This window comes from Chiloscyllium plagiosum, chromosome 4, assembly GCF_004010195.1.
Source record: "Chiloscyllium plagiosum isolate BGI_BamShark_2017 chromosome 4, ASM401019v2, whole genome shotgun sequence".
NCBI classification, from domain to species: Eukaryota; Metazoa; Chordata; class Chondrichthyes; order Orectolobiformes; family Hemiscylliidae; genus Chiloscyllium; species Chiloscyllium plagiosum.
Genome location: NC_057713.1, coordinates 101,478,437 through 101,500,101, shown reverse-complemented (window position 1 = coordinate 101,500,101; position 21,665 = coordinate 101,478,437). Strand labels below are relative to the sequence as shown.

At 41.1% G+C, this 21,665-nt stretch overlaps 1 protein-coding gene across 2 annotated transcripts in view; it reads left to right on the top strand.

The window, feature by feature from the left end:
* tbx20 (T-box transcription factor 20) overlaps positions 1-9,168 on the top strand; it is a 29,811-nt gene extending 20,643 nt beyond the window's left edge. For both annotated transcript variants that reach the window (XM_043688759.1, XM_043688758.1), the window contains exon 8: positions 8,456-9,168. In XM_043688759.1, coding sequence (XP_043544694.1) covers positions 8,456-8,796 — 341 coding nt within the window. In that variant the 3' untranslated portion in view covers positions 8,797-9,168. The remainder of the gene's footprint in view (positions 1-8,455) is intronic.
* The last annotated feature ends 12,497 nt before the right edge of the window (positions 9,169-21,665 follow it).

Here is a 21,665-nt window from a genome sequence, read left to right as displayed (position 1 = left end):
CTTGTCTACACTGGTATTAATAAGGCAGAGAGTCTCAGTGTAATGGCCAGAGGAAGCACTTGCAGCTAATATCTGCTAATCTATCACAGACTGGGAGGAAATCCAAACAGCAAGGAATTGTACTAAGTAGGTGACCATTTTAAGTATTATTTATAAACTTGAGTACTTACTGCTGTAGTAAACTGCATGATATATGTGATCATGAATTAATCAGTTGTTTCAATGCACTGCAGTTCTTTTGAAATCCATAACATTGATCAACTTAGCTTTGTGCATGGAATAATGAGAGTTAAAGATGAGTTATCTAAATTCACAACTGAAGCTCTTAAAATCTGCAAGCAGAATTTACAAGCAGAAAATCATAACATGCAAGTATATTCAAATAAGTTCTAATTGCATTACAGTTTATCCGTGTATGATATAATTACATGACAATAATCTATTAAATAACTTAGATATTGAGACCTAGTTATGAATTGTGGAAGTACCTATTTGAGTCTGATGCTGTTGAATAAGCAGAGCCAAACTAAACTACCTGTCCGACACTGCTTTCTGGTCTTGGAAAACAAAATCATCATAGGAGTGTTATCAGTACTTCACTCACAAGTTTCTCAATGCAGGTTACATTTTAATGTTAACCAAACTGAATGTTCTAACATTAGAAGGTGTTAAAAATAGTTAATCAGTCCATGATTTGTAATCATGCTGCAGTTGGTGTGAACTAGTATTAAACCATTTACTGTATATCACTATGTTGCTTACAAAGCTAAAGCATTATACTCCAGACATTGCCAGCTAACTGGAACCCCTCAGGCAATAGATTGGATGAAATGAAATATGGATAAATGACAACACTAATGCAGGAGTATATCCAACTCCATGCTGTTACATTTAAATAAACATTATATTGTTTCTAGACAATTAGAGTCATCACTATTAATATAAGTACAGAATCTGTACAATGAAGCAAAATGATTATGTTAGGTCAAAGACCATGAAGAATTTCTATCCAATGATTAGTTCAGACATAAAAATGCTTTGTCTGATTATCTACATCAGGCTGCAGATCTCATAAAAAACCACAGTCCTTTCATAAAGTATTTTAGGAATGCTATTTATAAAAGCAATCTGATCTCTAGAAATTAGCAAAGTCTTCTAAAAGAATGAAAGCTCTTTCATTTGGATTTTGGTCATTTTAAATTTCAACATTCCATAGGAATTAATTTAAAAAAACATTAAATTAGTAACTTCATTTTTTAAATTAAATGTCTGTGATCAGAAAACATGGTTACACACTCTTTTACAAATATATGGTTCTCTCTGTGGTGAATGAAAGCTGATGTGGGGGTAAGGAAGTGTTTTTGCTGATGTAGCAGCTGTTATGTGTGGATTCATTCAAGCCAGAAGTGATTGAGTGTGAATTAGGATATTTCCCTTTCTTGTCTAATTTGAAGAGTACATTTGGAGATGGAGAAAGAGTAGGCTATTCACCCTTCATATTGCTCCACCATTCAAAATTTCATGATTGATTTGATTGTAACCTCAAATTCATATTTCTATCTATGACTGATAGCTTTTTACCCGTTGCTTAACAATAATTATATATACCTCTGTCTTAAAAATATTCAGTAGCTTTACTCCCAACACGTTTTGAGGAAGCAAATTCCGATGACTCCCCATCCTCTCAGAACAAAAACATCACCTGAATGTGCTGAAACAGAGTGACTCCGAGTTCCAGATTATCCATTAAGAGGAAAAATCCTCTCTATACCTACACTGGCAAGACACCTAGACAACTTCTACATTTCAACTGTCATTATTCTTTGGGTTCTGAACTCTAGCAGATACAAGCTGAGCTAGTCCAACTTTTCCTCATAAGGCATGACATCTGTATTGATCGATCCTTTAAACAAATTTGCCAATTCACTTTAGCCAGCTCAGCTTTCATGCCCTCATAATTCATCTCATTTAAATTTAGTATAATAATCTTGGACCCACTCCTCTCACCCTCAAAATGAATGTAAAATTCAACCCTATTATGGTCACTGCCACCAGTGGTGTCTTCATTGTAAGATTATGCATTAACCTATCTCATTGCATAATACCAGTTCTAATATAGTTTCTACCCCTAGCCCATGCCCATATCTTCCCAAGGTGTGATTGGGAATTTAGTGGGCATTAAAATATTATTTTTGTTCTGGCCTCGAGAAGGCACATGTCTGACAACTGGCGATAAGCTCTTCAATCTCTCTGGGCATCCCAGGCTACCAGTCTGACAATTGAGCTCTGGCACTATACTTGATGACTCCCAAGTGTCCTAGGTACAATTTCCCCAACATGACCAGTCACTCATCATGTGCTTGTATATCAGCAACAATGGTAAAATGTCTCCTGTGTTCTACGTATAATCTCTTGGCCACATATTGGGCCTTTTCTGCAGCGCGCTATAATCCTTTATTTCCAACAATAATAATGGCCGATGCTTCAGCTACAATCTTAAGAGCAGTAATCTTCCACTAGCAGCAGATTTGGTTCAATTTCACCAGATTTCTTATTCTCTCATTTATCCTTGTCAAATCTGGCTAAGCCAATTATGACTTACTGGCCACTGTGGATTCAACATGTGACTTAATTTCATGGATGCAATCTATATCACAACTACGCATACACCGGATCTGCTCAGATGAGGAGGAACATGATGGGCACCTGGAAGTACTCAGGGATGCCCTTACAAGAATGGGGTATGATGCTCAACTCATCAGCCGCCAGTTCCGACGTGCCACAGCAAGAAACCGTAATGACCTCCTCAGGAGACAGACACGTGCTGCAACCGACAGGGTACCCTTCGTTGTTCAGTACTTCCCAGGAGCTGAAAAACTACGCCATGTTCTTCGTGACCTGCAACACATTATCAATGAGGATGAGCACCTCACCAAGACCTTCCCCACACCTCCACTACTTGCCTTTAAACAACCGCCAAACCTCAAACAGATCATTGTTCGTAGCAAGCTGCCCGGCTTTCAGGACAACTCCATACAACCCTGTCACGGTAGGTGCTGCAAGACGTGTCAGAGTGTGGACATGGATACCACAATTATGCGTGGGAACACCTCCCACCTTGTACATGGCAGGTAACTCATATGACTCAGCCAACGTTGTCTATCTTATACGTTGCAGGCAAGGATGCCCTGAGGCATGGTACATTGGGGAAACCGAGCAAAGGCTACGGCAACGGATGAATGGGTACTGGACAATCAACAGGCAGGAGGGTTCCCTCCCAGTTGGAGAACACTTCAGTCATCCAGGATATTCGACCTTGGACCTTCAGGTGACCATCCTCCAAGGCGGACTTCGGGACAGGCAGCAGCAAAAAGTGGCCGAGCAGAGGCTGATTGTTAAGTTCCGTACCCATATGGAGGGCCTTAACCAGGACCTTGGGTTCATGTCACATTACTGGTGACCACCATTGCACTACACACACACACACACACAGACTTAAGACACTCTACACTCACTACACACACATATACACTCTCTCTCACAATCACAACCTCACAAACTGCATGAATTCAGGTAAAACTATGAGCTCAAAAACTGCATGAATTCATGTAAAACTCTGTTATCTCACTTTTTAGATTAGAATCAATCTAAACATCATGGCATAGACAGAGAACACATGGGGCTAACACCTTCAACATATTATCTAGCTAACAGCTAACCTGAGAATGCAACTTTTAAAAAAAGGTTTTGTGATTTCTACATGAAAGAAGTGAAACTTTCATGGTATTCGAACAGACGAAAGACTCAACAATCAAGGTATTTTTCAATGTATGATTTCAGTTACATCACACTGTAAACTTTTGCTATAAATTCTGTGCCTTACAATTGTGTCCTCCACAACCACCTGATGAAGGAGCGTTGCTCTGAAAGCTAGTGTGCTTCCAATCAAACCTGTTGGACTATAACCTGGTTTGTGTGATTTTTAACTTTGTATACCCCAGTCCAACACTGGCATCTCCAAATTATATCACAATTAGTAAGGCTATCACCATTGCAGTAGTTAGTGCATCTGCCATTGTCTGCAGGTTACTCTTCATGTAGACTGTTTTGTAAACAAAACTCATGGGACAAAGTCAGATTCTTTGTGCTCTTGTTGGCATTTTTGTAAGTTCCTGCTCATTGAATTGAGAAACAAAAGTTGTGTGATTAGTTTCAATGACCACTTTCAGTCTTATGATTCATATGATATTTTCATAAGTCCAGGTAACTGTGAGAGCTTCCTTTCTATCAGAGCATATTATGTTTCTGTATCAAGTAATGTTCTTGATGCAGAATAGACTGGTTTACAACATCCATCTGGCTGCTCCTGGAAGATTACTGCTCTTAAGCATGAGCTGCTATTATTGTTGGTAATAAAGGATTTTAGTGACTAAGACCTCAATGAAGAACAACATTTCTTTAATCTTGCCTAATGCGTTCCTCGTTGAGGATTCCAGCACCTTTCTTGTGTCTTCTTGAGGAATTGTCTGAAGGGCTATTCAATGATTTCTAAATTATGCTAAAGTTTTGCCCACTAATTAACTGAGTCTCAAAAATCCTTGAAGACCCTGGTCTGACTTTGGATTTGGGAATTATGTAATGGTTTTAGTTTCCTGAGGATCCACCATTATGTTTTAATAGTTAACTATGTATCCCAAAAGAAAGCTGGATCCTTTGAAGATTGTCATTAAATGTGAGGCCTTCCTCTTGTAAACATTTTAATACTACATGCAATCTCTGATCACGATCATCAATTGTTTCATCATGGATCAGGATTTCATTCATGTGCCGTATGGCTCTGTGAACACCTTGAAACATATTGACATGGGTGTTGGGACTATGCCTGAACACCATTCTGCTGGTTTAGTGACAAGAAAAGTGACCCCCATTCTTGTCATCTCTGCAAGATGGTTCTCAACTTGTTTTGTTAAGAGATGCAGTGTCTTCTTGCATATAAAGACAAAGATTCAGCATCTTCCAGTTGGTGCCATATTTATGTTTTTAACCTTCATCACTTTTTGAATAAATTGGGATATATCTTTTCAAAGGCACTTAGTAGTTTCTGGTACTTAACTTCTTCCTCTTTTGACTGAAATTAATTTACTACATTCTGTTTTACTGAAGAGAGAGAGAATTCTTGGTTATAAAGTATATAAAGGTTTTCTGCTATCTGTTGTTCCTTATGCTGCAGAGTTTCTTTACTCTTAAGTTCATTATCACTGGATCATTTGGCTGAACTTCTATCAGCTATAAGTAGGGTTTTGTCATAAGCAGGCACTTACTCCTGTGAAAGTCACAAGCTGCTTGTTGGAATAAATATGTGTTTGCCAAAATATTTGGTCTGGGTCATTGATTTCCTCAAGGAAAACTTTGTATTTGCTTTCTACTGGAGATTTGACTACTTTCTTCATCTCTCTACAATAGTCTTGTGCATTTTTGTGGCTGTGTCTCACTTGGGCATTTTTTCTGAAAGTGATTTACCTTCTACAATTCAAGTATTCTACTTTTAAAAGTTGGGCCCTCTCTATTCCTGTAAGGTTTCTTCACTGTACAGTTTCTGGTGTTTGTCCTATCTGATATGTCTTTTGTGGTTTTGTACCTTAAGATTCTGTAAATCTTCTATGCCACGTTTAGCTTCACCTCTTAGGATTGCTCTATTCCACTTCCAGAATTCTGCCATCTGGACAGCTTTCTCAAGAGTGAGATATTCTTTGGACTGTAACTATCATGCGTTATCATAATGAATGGGAAAGCAAGCTCGAAGAGCCAAATAGGAGAAAGTGAGGACTGCAGATGCTGGAGATTAGAGTCAAGAGTGTGGTGCTGGAAAGGCACAGCAGGTCAGGCAGCATCCGAGAAGCAGGAGAATTGACATTTCGGGCAAAAGCCCTTCATCAGGAATCAGAAATTTCTGCTTTTCCAGCACCACACTCTTGAAGAGCCAAATGACCTATTCCTGCTCCTAATTTCTGTGTTTCTATCAGTAATACCGTAACTGTCTCTTATGAATTCTGAGTTTAAGTCATTATCATCACATCTCCTCACTAGCCTGTAGAAATTATGAATGAGAAACAAGGATTCATCTGGGTACTGAACTCTTCTGTTAAAGCTTGCCCTTTCGAGAACTTTATGAATTCTGAGGTTGAAATAATTGTCAACTGTTTTCAATTCCTCCTTGATTTTGTTTGATGTTTGATTTATCACTTGGCAAGCAATAACATCTCCTGGTTATAATTGCAAATTTCTTCAGTTTTTATGCATCTTTTGTCAGGTCTGAAATGCTTTATGCGTTTCCCATGTATTCTCCTGTGGTGAGTTTTATCGTGAGATTTGTAGGGTCTGCTGTTGCCAGCAATCAGCAAGTACAGGCAACCCCCGCTATCTGAAAATAGAGCATTACCACGAAACCTTTTGCAAACCGAAAATGGCGTAAAGCAAAGGTGTATGATTTATATGAGAAAAAGTATCGCTGTTTTTCATAAAAGTGAAAATTCTCTTTGGATTTGTGAAAACAGGTACTAATGTAGCTCTTTCATAAAAGTGAAACAGTGTAAATCAAATGTTTGAAAAGTGGGGGATACCTGTATGTTTATCTTGTGATTTTCTGGCTCAAAAATAAGAAATCTCATTTTTTTTCTTGAAGCTGTAAAATTTCTCTTAGTTGGCACCATTTGAAGTAGTGCTGGTCACCCCACCACAATGTTACACGTGTTGCTTCAAATCTAGTGTATTCTGGTACGGTTTAGGAATTCCTCTTTCTGGGTTAGGTACAAGAGTCCTGCTAAATAAATAATTTGAAGGTTATTGCACAAGAGCAACTATTTGAAGATTACATAAATATAACCTATGACTTGTAGAAAGTATTGGTGCACAGCTTTCTTGAACCACTGCAGTCCATTTGGATGTCAGTATACTCAGAATGCAGTTAGGGAGGGAATTCCTGGAATTTGGTCCAGCAGCACTAAGACAACAGCAAAATATTTTTACGTCAAATGGTGTGTGGATTGGAGGGGAACTTTCTGGTGCTGGTGTTCCCATTTATCATAGATGGTAGAGATCGCAGGTTTGGAAGTTGCTGTCAGAAGAGTTTTGGTGAGTTACTACTGTGAATCTTATAGATGGTGCACACTGTGTATTGATGGTGGAGGGAGTGAATGTTGAAGGTTGTGGATGGGTGATAATTAAGTTGGCTGCTTTGCACTGGATGGGATCAAGCTTCTTAAGTATTGTTGAAGCTGCAGTCATCCAGGCAAGTGGAAAGTATTCCAAGACATTCTTGACTTTTGCATTCTTGATGGATGAAAGGCTTTGGGCAGTCAAGAGATGAGTTACTCACTACAGAATTCCTAGCCCCTGCAATTCTCTTGCAACCACAGTATCTATATGTCTACTCCAGTTTAGTTTCTGGTCAATAGTTGGGGAATCAGTGATACTGATATCATTGAATATATCAGTTAGATTGCTTTATTCTCGCTTGTTGGAGATGGTAATTACCTGGAACCTGTGTGAAGTGAATGTTACTTGCCACTTACCAGCCTCAGCTTAATATTGTCCAGGTCTTGCTGTTTGAGGAGTCATGAATGGTGGTGAACATCTTGCAATTATCAGCAAATAGTCTCACTTCTGACTTTGTGATGAAGGGTAGATCATTGATAGTGGAGATTGAAATCTCTGAAAAGAATGCATTCTTTTTACTTGTTACCTTCAGTGTCTTTTCCATGTGATCTTCAACCAGGAGCAGGACTGATTCATCAACTGAGGGATGAAGTTAAAGATAGTCAGCAAGAGATTTCCTGGCTCATATTTGACCTAATGCCATGAGACTTCATGTGCTATAGATTCAATATCCAGGACTCCTGGATCAACACACTCCTGACCTTTGCTGGGTCTCTCTATATCTGTCAAAGTCTGGTGATGGTGTTGTCTGGGATATTATGTATCAAATATGATTTGGTATTTCTCAGGTGAGCTGTTTTTTTGACTTGTCTATGGAACAAACAACTCTCCCAATTTTAGCACAAGCCTGCAGAGGATTTTGCAGGGTTGAAAGAGCTGGGTGTGTAATTTTTATTTCCAGTGCCTAAGTTGATGTCGGGTGATCCATCCAGTTATTTTACTTTTAAGTTTATCATAACAGTTTCCAACTTGACACAGTGGCTTGGTAGACCATTTCAGAAGTCAGTTAAGAATTGAACATTAAAAGTCTTCAAATTGTTGATTAAACTCTTCTAACAATTAGTATATAATTATTAATTCATAAGAATTCTATGTGGTAAATGCCCTTTCGCATAAAAACCTTGTCATTCAAGGGTTTAAATTTATTGCTAAATTATTATATTTCTGTTCTGAATGACTCACTACTTTACCTTTATAAGCATGTGCCACTGCTTTACCATTCTGTGCTTTTTTTTGGCAGGATCAGCATTTACAACTTCAGATAATTTAACCCTCAGCACCTGGGTGGCATCCTCCTCCAACTTCTCGGGTTTCCAGCACCCTCAGTCCCTCACTGCAATTTCTACAAGCACGGCCTCATTAGCTGCACCCATTCCCCACCCTATCCAGGGCTCACTCCCGCCATATAGCCGCATTGGAATGCCTCTGACACCGTCAGCCATTGCAAGCTCTATGCAAGGAAGTGGGCCAACGTTTCCTACGTTTCACATGCCCAGGTATCACCACTATTTCCAGCAAGGGCCATATGCTGCTATCCAGGGACTGCGACACTCCTCAGCTGTCATGACTCACTTTGTATGATTGACTCAACAATGGTGCATTTTCACACAAAGGAAGCTGGCACTTGTGAAGGATGCACAGAAGCCGTACAACGAAAACATAGAGGCACAGATGAAGCAACAGCTCCTGCAGGGCAATGCCAAACAAACTACATGTTTCTGAGGGCATTGTGGTAACTGGACTGCAAATCCCAGGGTGCACTGCAACAAAATTTGACTACAACCTCCAGAGTGCATTGCAGCAACTGGACTACAATTCCCATGCTACACTGTTACCATTTGAGCCTCAGCAGCTGAAATGTATTACAATCCCATGGTGAAGAAGGCCATTTGACCAGGATACAGGTCCTAGGAGAAAGTGAGGACTGCAGATGCTGGAGATCAGAGCTTAAAAATGTGTTGCTGGAAAAGTGCAGTAGGTCAGGCAGCATCAAAGGAACAGGAGAATCGACGTTTCGGGCATAAGCCCTTCTTCAGGAAGGGCTTATGCCCGAAACGTCGATTCTCTTGTTCCTTTGATGCTGCCTGACCTGCTGCGCTTTTCCAGGATACAGGTCCTGCCTATCACCATCTCTGGGTTTAAGTCTCACCTATCCCAGAGATGTATCACGACATGTATGAACAGGTTGATTAAAATAACTACAGCTTCCCCCTCCCAACCGCTCCCACTGCAATTCCTAAGGTCGCTAGGAATAAAGTGCAAATAAAATGCTGGCTTGCGTGCACTAAATCAGATTGATTTGCTGGATAAGAGCTGCATCAATCCTCAGTGATCCAGGACAGCAATAGCTCCAGTCTTTGCAGGACATTCCTGCACCAGTAACAGCATTCTGTGCGTAGTGTCCTAGTGAATCAACTTGCCACCTGCACTGTAAGCTCCTGCAGCTGACAAACTGAAGCCTTACTGAGGGTCAGAGCATGCAGTCACATCTCAGAAACACCATTTTAGGAACCCAGTAGAAAACCTCACTGTCTGTCTGCAGCTTGCTGCATTCATCATTCAATATCATAACATGTTTGTGAGCATGTTCACTCTTATGTTTTTTAAAAACAAAATCCATGCTGTGTTTTTTCCTCATGTATCGGATTATATTCAAACAAAATCTTGGAGTTTCATCTACTCAGAATTGTTTTCTAAAAGTGCAATATATTTATTTCTGCAGGAACTGATATATCAATGTAATGAAATATTTGAAACCTAAGATTAAAGCTCAGTATTTGTAAATGGCAATGTCTATACAGTTGCGAAATGGACTTCCATCTCACGCGCGTTGTGTGTGTATGTGTGTGTGTGGTATTATTGTCAGGGACAAACACTGGGACACTGTTTCACACCAAAATAAAAACACAGATTTGCAGCTGTCATATTCAAGGATGTGAGAGTTTTCCATTCTGCCAGCTACAACAAGAAGCGAGAGTTGATTTTACCAACTTACATTTACCATGAGGTTTCTCAGAGCTAGAGAAAGAAGCATTGAAAGGAAGAGGTAATCATGGATGAGGATGCAGGTAGTTATATATTTTGGGTACTTTTGGAGCATGCCTCATTAGTTCAAGCTAGGATGCATTTAGGAGCCAACCAGGAGAAATGCAAAGGAGCAAGTCTGTTACAGTGGATAACTCCAGTCCATTTCTGATGTAATTGATTGCAAATTGAATGAAAAACACTTAGCACTAATTGGAAGATTGAATTAAGTGGAAGACCATTCAGAACCTTGAGCTTATTCTGCCATTTGGTTTGATTCAGGATGTTCTGTGACATGGCTCTATCTAGCTGCTTTGATTCCATAAGCCATAGTACTCTATTACCCTTGAGTATCTCAATTCCCTGATAAAGCAAAACTATCACTTGAAAATCACCCTACAATGAGCTAGAACTCCACAATCTTTTTATATGTTAATGCCACCCTGTGCTGGGGAGCAAGAATTGGGCATTCTCCAGCTCATGGGCATCCTTCAGAGAGTAGAGAAGGGCGAGTGATATCCTGAGTGTTCCTTTTAAAACTGTCTGGTCTTCCAGGCCCGGGCTGCACATAGGCAGCTCTTCTATTTCCCATTGTTGGTGCAGTGCTCCAGCAGTATGAGTCACACAGTTGTGAGTCCACATCTCACCAAGCTTCAGTCATCCTGGTTAAAATTCCCAGAATCAGGGTGCTGAGCCACCCTCCAAGTTTTGCATCCTGGAATTCCTGTGCATGCTTGAATTCTGCACAGACAGCCTGTCCACATGTCAGCTTGTTTTTGATTTTTGACTATGTAGGCTTCATTACAGCCACCTTCTCATTGATTAGAAATATGGTGAACTAACTTGCTACGTGGATCAAATTCCATGTTTGGATAAGGATGAGAAGGGTGTGGGAACTAATAAAGGGATAAGAGTGTGAGTTAGAGGGAAGAAGGGTGTGGGAGGGTAGGAAAGGGGCTAGGGAGAGTTCTGCCAACAATGAGGTGTGATTGCTGCTTGTTTAATGATCCTGTTGGATCACTTGACAGAGAAATTCCTGCTGGAATTGTACTCATCAGCATTGAAGGGTGAAAATCTCTACACTAACACTATCAAGACTTTAACATTCCTTGCATTTAGACTTATAAATAACTCATTCTGGATACTATAACATAAAGTTGCTCAAATAAAGCGTGTCATCCTGGGGTTGCAATCCCTTTGGATCCTCTTGAAAATTTCAGGCATTATGAAACAACAAAACTCCCCCATTACTGGGGATATTACAAGCTTGGTTAAAGAGGTAAGAGTTTAAGGAATGTCATAAAGGAGGAGAAAGAAAGAGATAGAGCTTTAAGGAGAGATTTCCAGAACTTGGGATCCAGTTAGATTTAGATTAGATTACATTACAGTACGGAAACAGGCCCTTCGGCCCAACAAGTCCACACCGACCCGCCGAAGCGAAACCCACCCATACCCCTACATTTACCCCTTACCTAACACTACGGGCAATTTAGCATGGCCAATTCACCTGACCCTGCACATCTTTTGGACTGTGGGAGGAAACCGGAGCACCCGGAGGAAACCCACGCAGACACGGGGAGAACGTGCAAACTCCACACAGTCAGTCGCCTGAGGCGGGAAATGAACCCGGGTCTGAGGCGCTGTGAGGCAGCAGTGCTAACCACTGTGCCACCGTGCCGCAACCACCACTTTTGGAATGATCAAATCAGGAATGCTTAAAATGCCAGAATATCACTTGGGCACACATGAGGGCAGGAAGATTGCTGGGCTAAAGGTGACTGATAAAGTTGGGTGAGATCATTCAGGGATTTGCAAACAAGGCTGAGCAGTTTAAAATTGGACTGTTACTTAACTGAGAGCCAGTGTAGATTACAGAGCACAGGGACACTGGTTGGACAGGGCTTGTTATGAATTAGGAGGATGATAGCACAGTTTTGAACAACCTCAAATGTATGTAGAGACCACTAGGAATAGTCAAATCTAGAGGTAGTGAAGGAATAAATGAACAGATGGACTGAGACAGTTGTGAAACCAAGTGATGTTACAAATATACAGTCGCAATGATGACACTAGTATATAAGACCATAAGACCATAAGATATAGGAGCGGAAGTAAGGCCATCCGGCCCATCGAGTCCACTCCACCATTCAATCATGGCTGATAGGCATTTCAACTCCACTTACCCGCATTCTCCCCGTAGCCCTTAATTCCTTGTGACATCAAGAATTTATCAATTTCTGCCTTGAAGACATTTAGCGTCCCAGCCTCCACTGCACTCTGTGGCAATGAATTCCACAGGCCCACCACTCTCTGGCTGAAGAAATGTCTCCGCATTTCTGTTCTGAATTTACCCCCTCTAATTCTAAAGCTGTGTCCACGGGTCCTAGTCTCCTCACCTAACGGAAACAATTTCCGAGCATCCACCCTCTCCAAGCCATGTATTAACTTGTAAGTTTCTATTAGATCTCTCCTTAATCTTCTAAACTCCAATGAATACAATCCCAGGATCCTCAGCCGTTCCTCATATGTTAGACCTACCATTCCAGGGATCATCCGTGTGAATCTCCGCTGGACATGCTCCAGTGCCAGTATGTCCTTCCTGAGGTGTGGGGACCAAAACTGGACACAGTACTCCAAATGGGGCCTAACCAGAGCTTTATAAAGTCTCAGTAGCACAACAGTGCTTTTATATTCCAACCCTCTTGAGATAATTGACAACATTGCATTCGCTTTCTTAATCACGGACTCAACCTGCATGTTTACCTTTAGAGAATCCTCAACTAGCACTCCCAGATCCCTCTGTACTTTGGCTTTACGAATTTTCTCACCGTTGGAAGCTCATCTTGTGGTGGTCAACTAAATACTAAAATTGCAAAGAAACAGCATGAATTTCAGATTGTTGTCAGGAGAGGAATACAATACTCTATATTTAATTTGAGGACATTGTGCTCGCCCAGTATTGAATGCCTGGTGAGCAATCTGATAATTCAACAGCTTGGAAGAGTCAAGGGAGGTGCTGGTGAGGTGGAGCAGGGGAAATGTGAAACCAGCACTGCCTTTAGATGATGTAACAAAAAATCATACTACCTACATATAACACAAAACATGCAGATGAGAAACAGAAATGAGTCAATGATACATCCTGGGGAGACTCCAGAAGTCACAGTGCAGAAAAAAGGAAGAGAATCCATTGATAGAGATTCTCTGGCTTTGATTAGAAAGATAAGAATGGAACCAGGTGAGTGCAGTCCAACCTAGCTGGGTAACAGTGAATAGGCAGTGGAGGAGGATGCTCTGGTCAACCATGTCAAAAACGCAGACAGGTTGAGAAAACTGAAAAGTGATAGTTTACTGTTGATACACTCACATAGGATGCGATTTGTGACTTTGATAAGAGAGGTTTCAGGGATAGACTGTGAAGGAATTCAGACATAGAGTTCTAGGAAAAATAGGCCTGCATCTGGGAGGCAACAACACATTCACAAACAAATTTTTCTTGTTAGACTTTAATTACTTTGATCCAAAAGAAATCATATCCAAACCGAATGTAACCTTTACAACTGCAATCCAGGTGTAAACTTATCTGTACAACAGTTGGTCTTCAGAAGTTACAGACAAGTCAAAATTTTAAATGGATGTTTTTACTTCTCGATGTGGAATGTTGGTGTGATCTCTGGTGATTAGAGTCACATTCCAATTCCACATGCAAATACTTGCTATTACTGTGAAATATGCTGGGTAATTCCCAGCTCCAGTTAACTGCACATTCCCATTGACGTGCACTCCTCCCACTCTCAGCTTCACTAAAACAATTGAATGGAATTTGATTTGCAAAAGTTTTGTACAATTAGCCTCTAATAATGATACTGACCAATCTATATAATCTATTGTTATGATCCCAGCTGATGGTATTACTGGACAAATCAGATCCCAGCCTGAAATCTGACTTGATAGATCATACTTGCTTTTCAAAATTTAACAAGGTATTCTTTTATTGAAACACAAATACACCATGCTGCAGATTTGGTTAAAATAATAAAACAGAAATTTAATCAGCAAAAGAAGAGACAAAATAGAAAAAAAACCATACTACCTACATATAACACAAAACAAAATACTTCCAAAACACAGTAAAAATACATTATTCAAATCTATCCCAACAACATCCCACTACAATACTCAAACACCAGAGAGAATTTAATTCTCTATCTCACTTGTAGACTTGGCATAACTGTAGCTTTCAATTCCCAGTCTTGAGAGTTGATAGCCTCTTCCTTGAGGTTCACACAACTGAGATTAGACTTTCGTAGCTTCAAATAACCTCTTTAGGGTCATTTCTGGTCTGGGCTTTGAACTAAAACCCTTGCACCGAAGTAAGCTATTTCCTAATTATTCTAAACTAATTACTTTCTCTCGACGATACTGTTTTATACATGTAACTTCTGCCTTGGATTGATGGAAATCTTTCCAAGCTATGGGGTTTTTCCTTAAACAAAGTAAATCAATTCTGTGCCCTTCTAAATGAAACCAATCCAATGCTCTTCAATGTTTGCTCTGTCTGTTCATAAAACACTTCCATTACTAACAAAATTTCATTAATACCCACCGGAGGAACTCTCTCTCATACAGAAATTAAGCATGGCTGCAGAAATGCTGACAAGTTAAACATCAATCCCCATTCAAAATTCTCAAATAAGTGATGTTAAAACATATTTAACTTACACATCTTTCATCATGATATGCAAATATAGAATCCTGATTGATTGCAATAAGATTAATCAGATACAGTGAGAATATGTGTTTTACAAAAATACGAAAAATTTAAAAAGGAAGCCTTTTGCTTTGAACCTGAGTTGTGATTGATTGTACTCTACGCAGTGGAATTCATCAATGGGTTAGGATCACACCAATTATTTCTTCTTTAAAGGTTTTGGAAGTAAAAATATCAACGAAATCCCAAAAGAAAAATGGAGAGTTGGTCCTGTGGAAAAATATTATTTGTGCTTGACTCCAAGAAAAGGAAAAAAAACTGAATTTATTCACCAGCTGTACCTCCAGTTGGTGAATGTTACAGCGCAAAGATAACTTTTTATGGGAAAAGCCAGAAGGTTACTCCAATCCAGAGGTGGTGGGTAAGGGCTATGTAATTGGAAATGTAGGCAAACTGGTAGGTGGTTAGGTAGGTTGGGAGATGAATGGAGAGGGAGGTCAATAGCCAGGTTGTTAGGTAAGTAAGCAGATAAGTAGGTGAGAAATTGGTTAGGTAGGTAGGTGGATAGGCAAGGAGATACATACAGGGGAGGGTAAGTATGTGGATGAGTGTATAGGTGTTAAAATGCATTGATGAGTAAGTGACAAGATAGGTAAAAATGTAGAAGGGTGGGCAAGTAAGTTGGAAGGTGCTTAGGTAGATAGATAGGTGTTTTCTGAATACAAATTGTTCCTCATACTGCAATCATTAATAACGGATTCCAAATTATTCTGGTGTAAAGCTACTGTCCAGAATGTAACTGAGGTGATAAACCTTAAAGCTCATCTTGAGTTTATCTTTTTTTTGTAAATATATTTATTAGCAAATTTTCTTTAACCTTACAAACATATAAAATTATTGAAAAAAAAAAATCAATAATAAATATCAGTATAATAAAAAGAAAAAAAAAAAAATTACAATACAACTATTATCTACTAACTACTAACCTACCCTATAATACAAAGCAAACCCTAACATTGTGCAAAGCAACACCAAAAAAAGAAAGAAAAGCAAAAACAAAAAAACCCACAAAATACAGAGCAGCTATGCTCGGCGCAAAGCTCCCAAACAAAGAAACGGGAGCATTGTATACATACCCGTATTAACTCAGGAGACCCCCTCCAGGGCCCAGGGCTTGACAAACCTAACCATCCTGGTTCAACAAACACCCCAGTTAAGATAACTGACAAATCTATATCCAAGTAACTCAAGTAGGGCTGCCATGTCTTATAAAAATGGTCTGTTGTGTGGTGCACCATGTTTGTAAAAACATCCAAGGGAATATGCTCCATAATTAATTTCTGCCATCCCAGCAAGCCCGGCGGGTTCTCAGACACCCAGCTCATCAGAATATTCTTCCATGCACAGTATGCAAGAATATTAAATAGTTTCTTCCCATGCCTGTCTAAAGATGGTAAATTTGGAAGACCTAAGAGGAGAGATATTTTACATTTACATTTTACATTTGGGGCACACTGGAGATGCCCCATTATTAAACTTCACCAGATGGTCTGGTGCTAGATGAACCCTGTGCAGAAGTTTTAACCGCGTAGCGCATGTCCTATTACAGATTGAGATCTTTCGAGTATTCTCCCATATGTTGTCCCATGTTTCAGAAGAGATCTTCACTCCCAGCTCTTGCTCCCAGACCTCACATATCCGGTTAATATCCAGCCAGGCCCTGCCACCAAGTAGGTGATAGAGGGCACTAACCAAAAGGGTGCTTGTGGAGCGTAGCAACAACCTCTCTGTATCGGGCCTATAGGGCTTAGTGAGAAGTGTAGTCTTTTTCTGGATGAAATCCCTAACCTGAGAAAAACGTAAAAGGTCTCTGCTGGGTAACCCGTATTTGATGCTCAAAAGACATCATAACCTCCCTATCTAGCAAGTCTCCCAAACTAGAAACTCCTCTCGCTGCCCATAGTTTGAACCCTGAGTACATCATCCCTGGTTGGAACCCTGACATGTCAACTATAGGTGTTAAGTGTTGAAGTCTTGGATAAACAACCCTCACTCTGGCGCATCACCCTCCATGCCTTGACTGTACTAGTGACAATGGGGTTCTGGCAATGGTCCATAACTGTCCTCATCTTATCCATGAACAACAGGTTAATAAGAGGGCACTTTGCCTGGGAGGCCTCGATATCCAGCCATATTGAGTTTGGATCGTTACCTACCCAATCACAGACAAAGGACAGCAGGGAACTCAATTGATACCTCCTGATGTCTGGGAAATCAACTCCTCCCCCTCCTTGAGGCAACTGCAATTTAGTAAGTTTGATGAGGGCCTGCCCACGATGCCAGACAAAGGAACCAAACCATCCCATACGCTTCCGCAGAGTTAACCTGGGAAACATTATAGGCAGCATGTGCATGGGATAAAGCAAATGAGGAGGAACATTCATCTTAATGAGAGATATTCGGCCCAGCCATGAAATTGGAAAAGCCTCCCTTCTCTGGAGATCTCGTCTAATATTGTCGAGCAAGTGAGCAAAGTTAGTCCGAAATAACTGATCAAACTTGGGGGTAATAAAAATGCCTAGGTATCGGAACCCTGCCCGTGACCACTTAAAGGGAACTTAGGGCCACCTTCAACTTCGGGCACATCCTTAAGGTTCCCCAAAAGCATAGCCTCCGATTTTGCAAAGTTAACCTTTTATCCTGAAATAGCCCCAAATGAATTGATAAATTGTATCAAATGGGGTACAGAGGTCATCGGGTTCGATAAAAACAGAAGGACATCATCTGCATACAGTGTAATCTGTGTGCCCTTGATCCACTTCCGGAGCGGTTATGTGGACGTTCTGACGAATGGCCTCTGCCAGCGGCTCTATCACCAACGTAAACAACAATGGTGGGGGACGGGGGGCAGCCTTGCCCACTACTCCTACAAATCCTAAAATTCCCAGACTTCACCCCGTTGGTGATGACCGCGGCCAGAGGGTGACGATATAAAACCTCCACCCACCTAACAAAGACTCCACCCAACCCAAACTGTTCTAAGACATAAAAAGGATACGGCCATTCCACCCAGTCAAATGTTTTCTCTGCATCTAAGGAAATCACCAACCCCTGAAGCGATCGTTGCTGACAAGCTTGGACCATATTCAGCCAACCTTCTAATATTATTAGTGGACCTACGGCCCCTTATAAAGCCTGTCTGGTCCTCTTTAACAATATGGGGTAACACCCTTTCCAATCTCAGCACCAGGATCTTGGACAGAATCTTGAAATCTGAATTTAATAGAGGGATGGGCCTATATGAGGCGCAATCCTCAGGAACCCTCCCCTTAAGAATTAGGGAAATATTAGCTTCTCTCAAAGATGGTGGTAGGCATTCATGCATATAGGAGTGATTGTATTCTACAACATTGGGCCCTGACAGAATCTCTATAAACTCCTTATGAAACTCACCCGGAATACCATCAGGGCCAGGCGCTTTCCCACTCTGAAGTTGCCTAGCTGCCTCCTGTATATCCTGAACTGTCAACGTGGCATTAAGGAGAGAGGATTGTTCCAAGGTTACCCTTGGGAGGTCCAGGTTCTTAAAAAAGGTCTCCATTTTAGCCCTCCTGACCTCGCAACCTTCAGACCGATACAATTCAGAGTAAAAGCTCTGAAAAGCCTCATTAATCTTTTTAGCATATGTAAGGACCTCGGCGCTGTCTCTGATTGGAGTAATGGATTGGGGAGCACGCTTTTTCCTAGTCAGGTATGCTAAATACTTCCCTGACCTATCCCCATATTTGAACAGCCTTTGTCTAACAAAAGCAAGTTCTTTCTTTGCGTTTTGTGACAGTATTGAATTCAAGGCAGCCCGGAGGGCCGTGATCCGCTGTAGCTTAGTCACTGAAGGCTGCGCAAAATGTGCCGCCTCGGCGGCTTTCAACCACGTCTCAAGTAGACGCTGCTGTTCCTCCTTCTGTCGTTTCCAGCTAGCCGAATAGGAAATAGCTAATCCCCTAGCAATGGCCTTAACAGTCTCCCATAGCATAGATGGACTACTAGCTGTGCCTGAGTTGATAGTCAAGAATTCCTGAAACTCTTTCAAAAAGTATTCCACAAATTTGGAATCCTTAAGAAGAAAAGGGCCCAAATGTCAGAGCCGCAAACCTAGCCCCTCACTCTTGGCCTGAGCCTCCAAATATACTGCTGCATGATCAGAGATAGCTATATTCCCAATTTTACAATCCATAATCGAATCAAGAAGGGCCAAGGGAGCCAGAAATCCTCGTGTGACATTTAAGTGGTTTTGAAAAAAAGGTGAAGCCCCTGCTGGTAGGGTGAAGACATTTCCTAATATTCACCAGCTCCAACTCCTCACATAAGTCAACTACCTGCTTGGCCTGTGAAGCAATAGTTGGGGGCCCACAAGGCAACCTGTCCACTGTTGGATCCAAAAGACCATTAAAATCCGCCCCATAATAATGTGTCGTGTTCCAACTTAGAGAAAGCACTAATCAAAAATTTGAGGGCATGTGCCGGAGGACAGTAGACATTTAAAATGCAATATTCCTCCCCATGTATCAGGGCTTTAAGTATCACAAACCATCCCTGCTCATCTTTCACCTGCTCTGATAATGTGAACGGATGATTTTTCTGAATAAGTACCGCCACTCCCCTACTTTTAGTAGTAAAGGGTGAAAAGAATACCCGGTCATAACCCCCCTGTTGTAATTTCAAGTGTTCCCCATCATCAAGACGGGTTTCCTGCAACAAAGCGATACCAACCCTTACCCTCTTAAGGCTAGAAAGCACTTTTTTTCTTTTAACAGGCAAATGAATTCCCTTAATGTTCCAGGTGCACCATTTAATAAAACACTTAGCCATATCCTCTTTCAGAGACCCTTGAATCCCTCGGAGGGAGAATCCTACTTACAGAGTGCCGAGCACAAGTAAATAAAGCCTCATAGAGTCGAAGAACTATATATACAAAAACTATTCTATCATAACTATAAACAACTATTACTACCAAAAAACTACAAAAACCAACTATAAAACTTTGAATGGAAGACTCTTTCCCCTGCCCATAGGAGGCACTCACCCTACCTATCCCCTCCTTCACAGCTCCTTCAAACCCGGACTGTGCCCCAGCCTTAGGCCAGAAAAAAACAAGGAGAAGATCCTTAAATCAACAGAAAAAAGACCAAGTCAGGATGAGCACTCCACCCATCCCTGGTTTCCTGTCACCCCTACTTGTGACTAAAAGAGAAACAGAACAAACAAAAAAAAAGGGACAGACAACAAAGAACATCCACAAAATTTCTCATTAGAAAATCCAGTTATTAAAAAAAAGGAACAACTTATTCCAAGGTCTTTTCCCCACTGTGGGGTATCTCATGGAGTACTGGCTGCCCAGGTTCCTCAGCCACTTTTTAATGTCATTGAAGGACTTCCTCTTTCGAATTACAGCTGCAGAGAAATCCTGTAAAAACATGATTTTTGACCTCTTGTACAGAAGTGCTTGCGGATCTTTTCCCAGGGATCTGGAAGCTTCTATGGCTTTTTGCTTGTCCTTATATGAGTGGAAGTGCACTAGGATCATGCAGAGACACTGCACTGGGCCTGACCTGTGCACTGTAACCCGATAAGCCCTTTCAATCTGCAGCCTGCTGGACTCCACGTGAGGGCCCAAAAACATCGGCAGCCAGTTTTCAAAGAAGCTGACTGGCTGCTCACCTTCCTCACCTTCAGAGAGCCCAACAATTCGGAGATTTATCCTCCAACCTCGATTTTTGAGGTCGTCAGTATGATATTGCAAGGCCTGCACCTCTTGCTCCAGCACCTGGATCCGAGAGGATGAGGACTCCATTGCAGCTTCTGAGGCCTTAGTTCGACCCTCCGCCTCCTCCAGTCACTCCCTGAGGCCCTGGATCTCCTGCTCATGCTTCTGCAGTATGGGCACGAATCTCCCCACGGATTTCTTCAATCGCAGCCCCAACTATCAAGGCAAATCTCTCCAATTCCTCTGAGTCTGTCAGGTCTCCAGCAGGGGGCGGGGGGGGGAAAGTTCAGGCGAGGCTGCTGCTGCTGCTGTCTCTGGTGTTGGAGGTGCTGCAGGGGAGTGTCCTCCCCGCTGCTGTTTGCTTGCTCCTTTTCCCTTTGGCATCCTTCCCACTCCCAAATATTAACAAATATGTGTTCTGTAAGTTTTTAAACTAATAATTCAACCACATAAATTCGCCAGGGATGGCAAAAACACCAGTACGCCTTGGCTGTTAGGCAGAGCTGTCCACAGCAGTTCTACAGAATCGCCGCTATCTTGCTGAGTCTCGAGTTTATCTTAACAGAAACCCTATTACAGTAGATATACAGAGAGTTTGTAAGTATACATCAAGTGTACAGAGAGTATCGATGGTACAGGAGCACATAGAAAGTGCAAATATATACTGAGTATACAAGTGTATACTGGGTAGATGAGATATCTGAATGTATCCGGATGTACAGTGTGCAAGTGTGCACTAAGTATATAGTGAATATACACAGGTACGCAGGGAACACAAAGGGTATACAAATATCCACTTGATATACGTAGAGCATATGAGTGTATGCCAGTATACAAAAAGTGTGTGAATGTATACTGGCAATAAAATGAACATATGAGGATTTACAGGGAGCACAAAGAGCATGTCAGTATATACTGAGTGAAAAAAATGTACAAGTGCATACTGTGTGT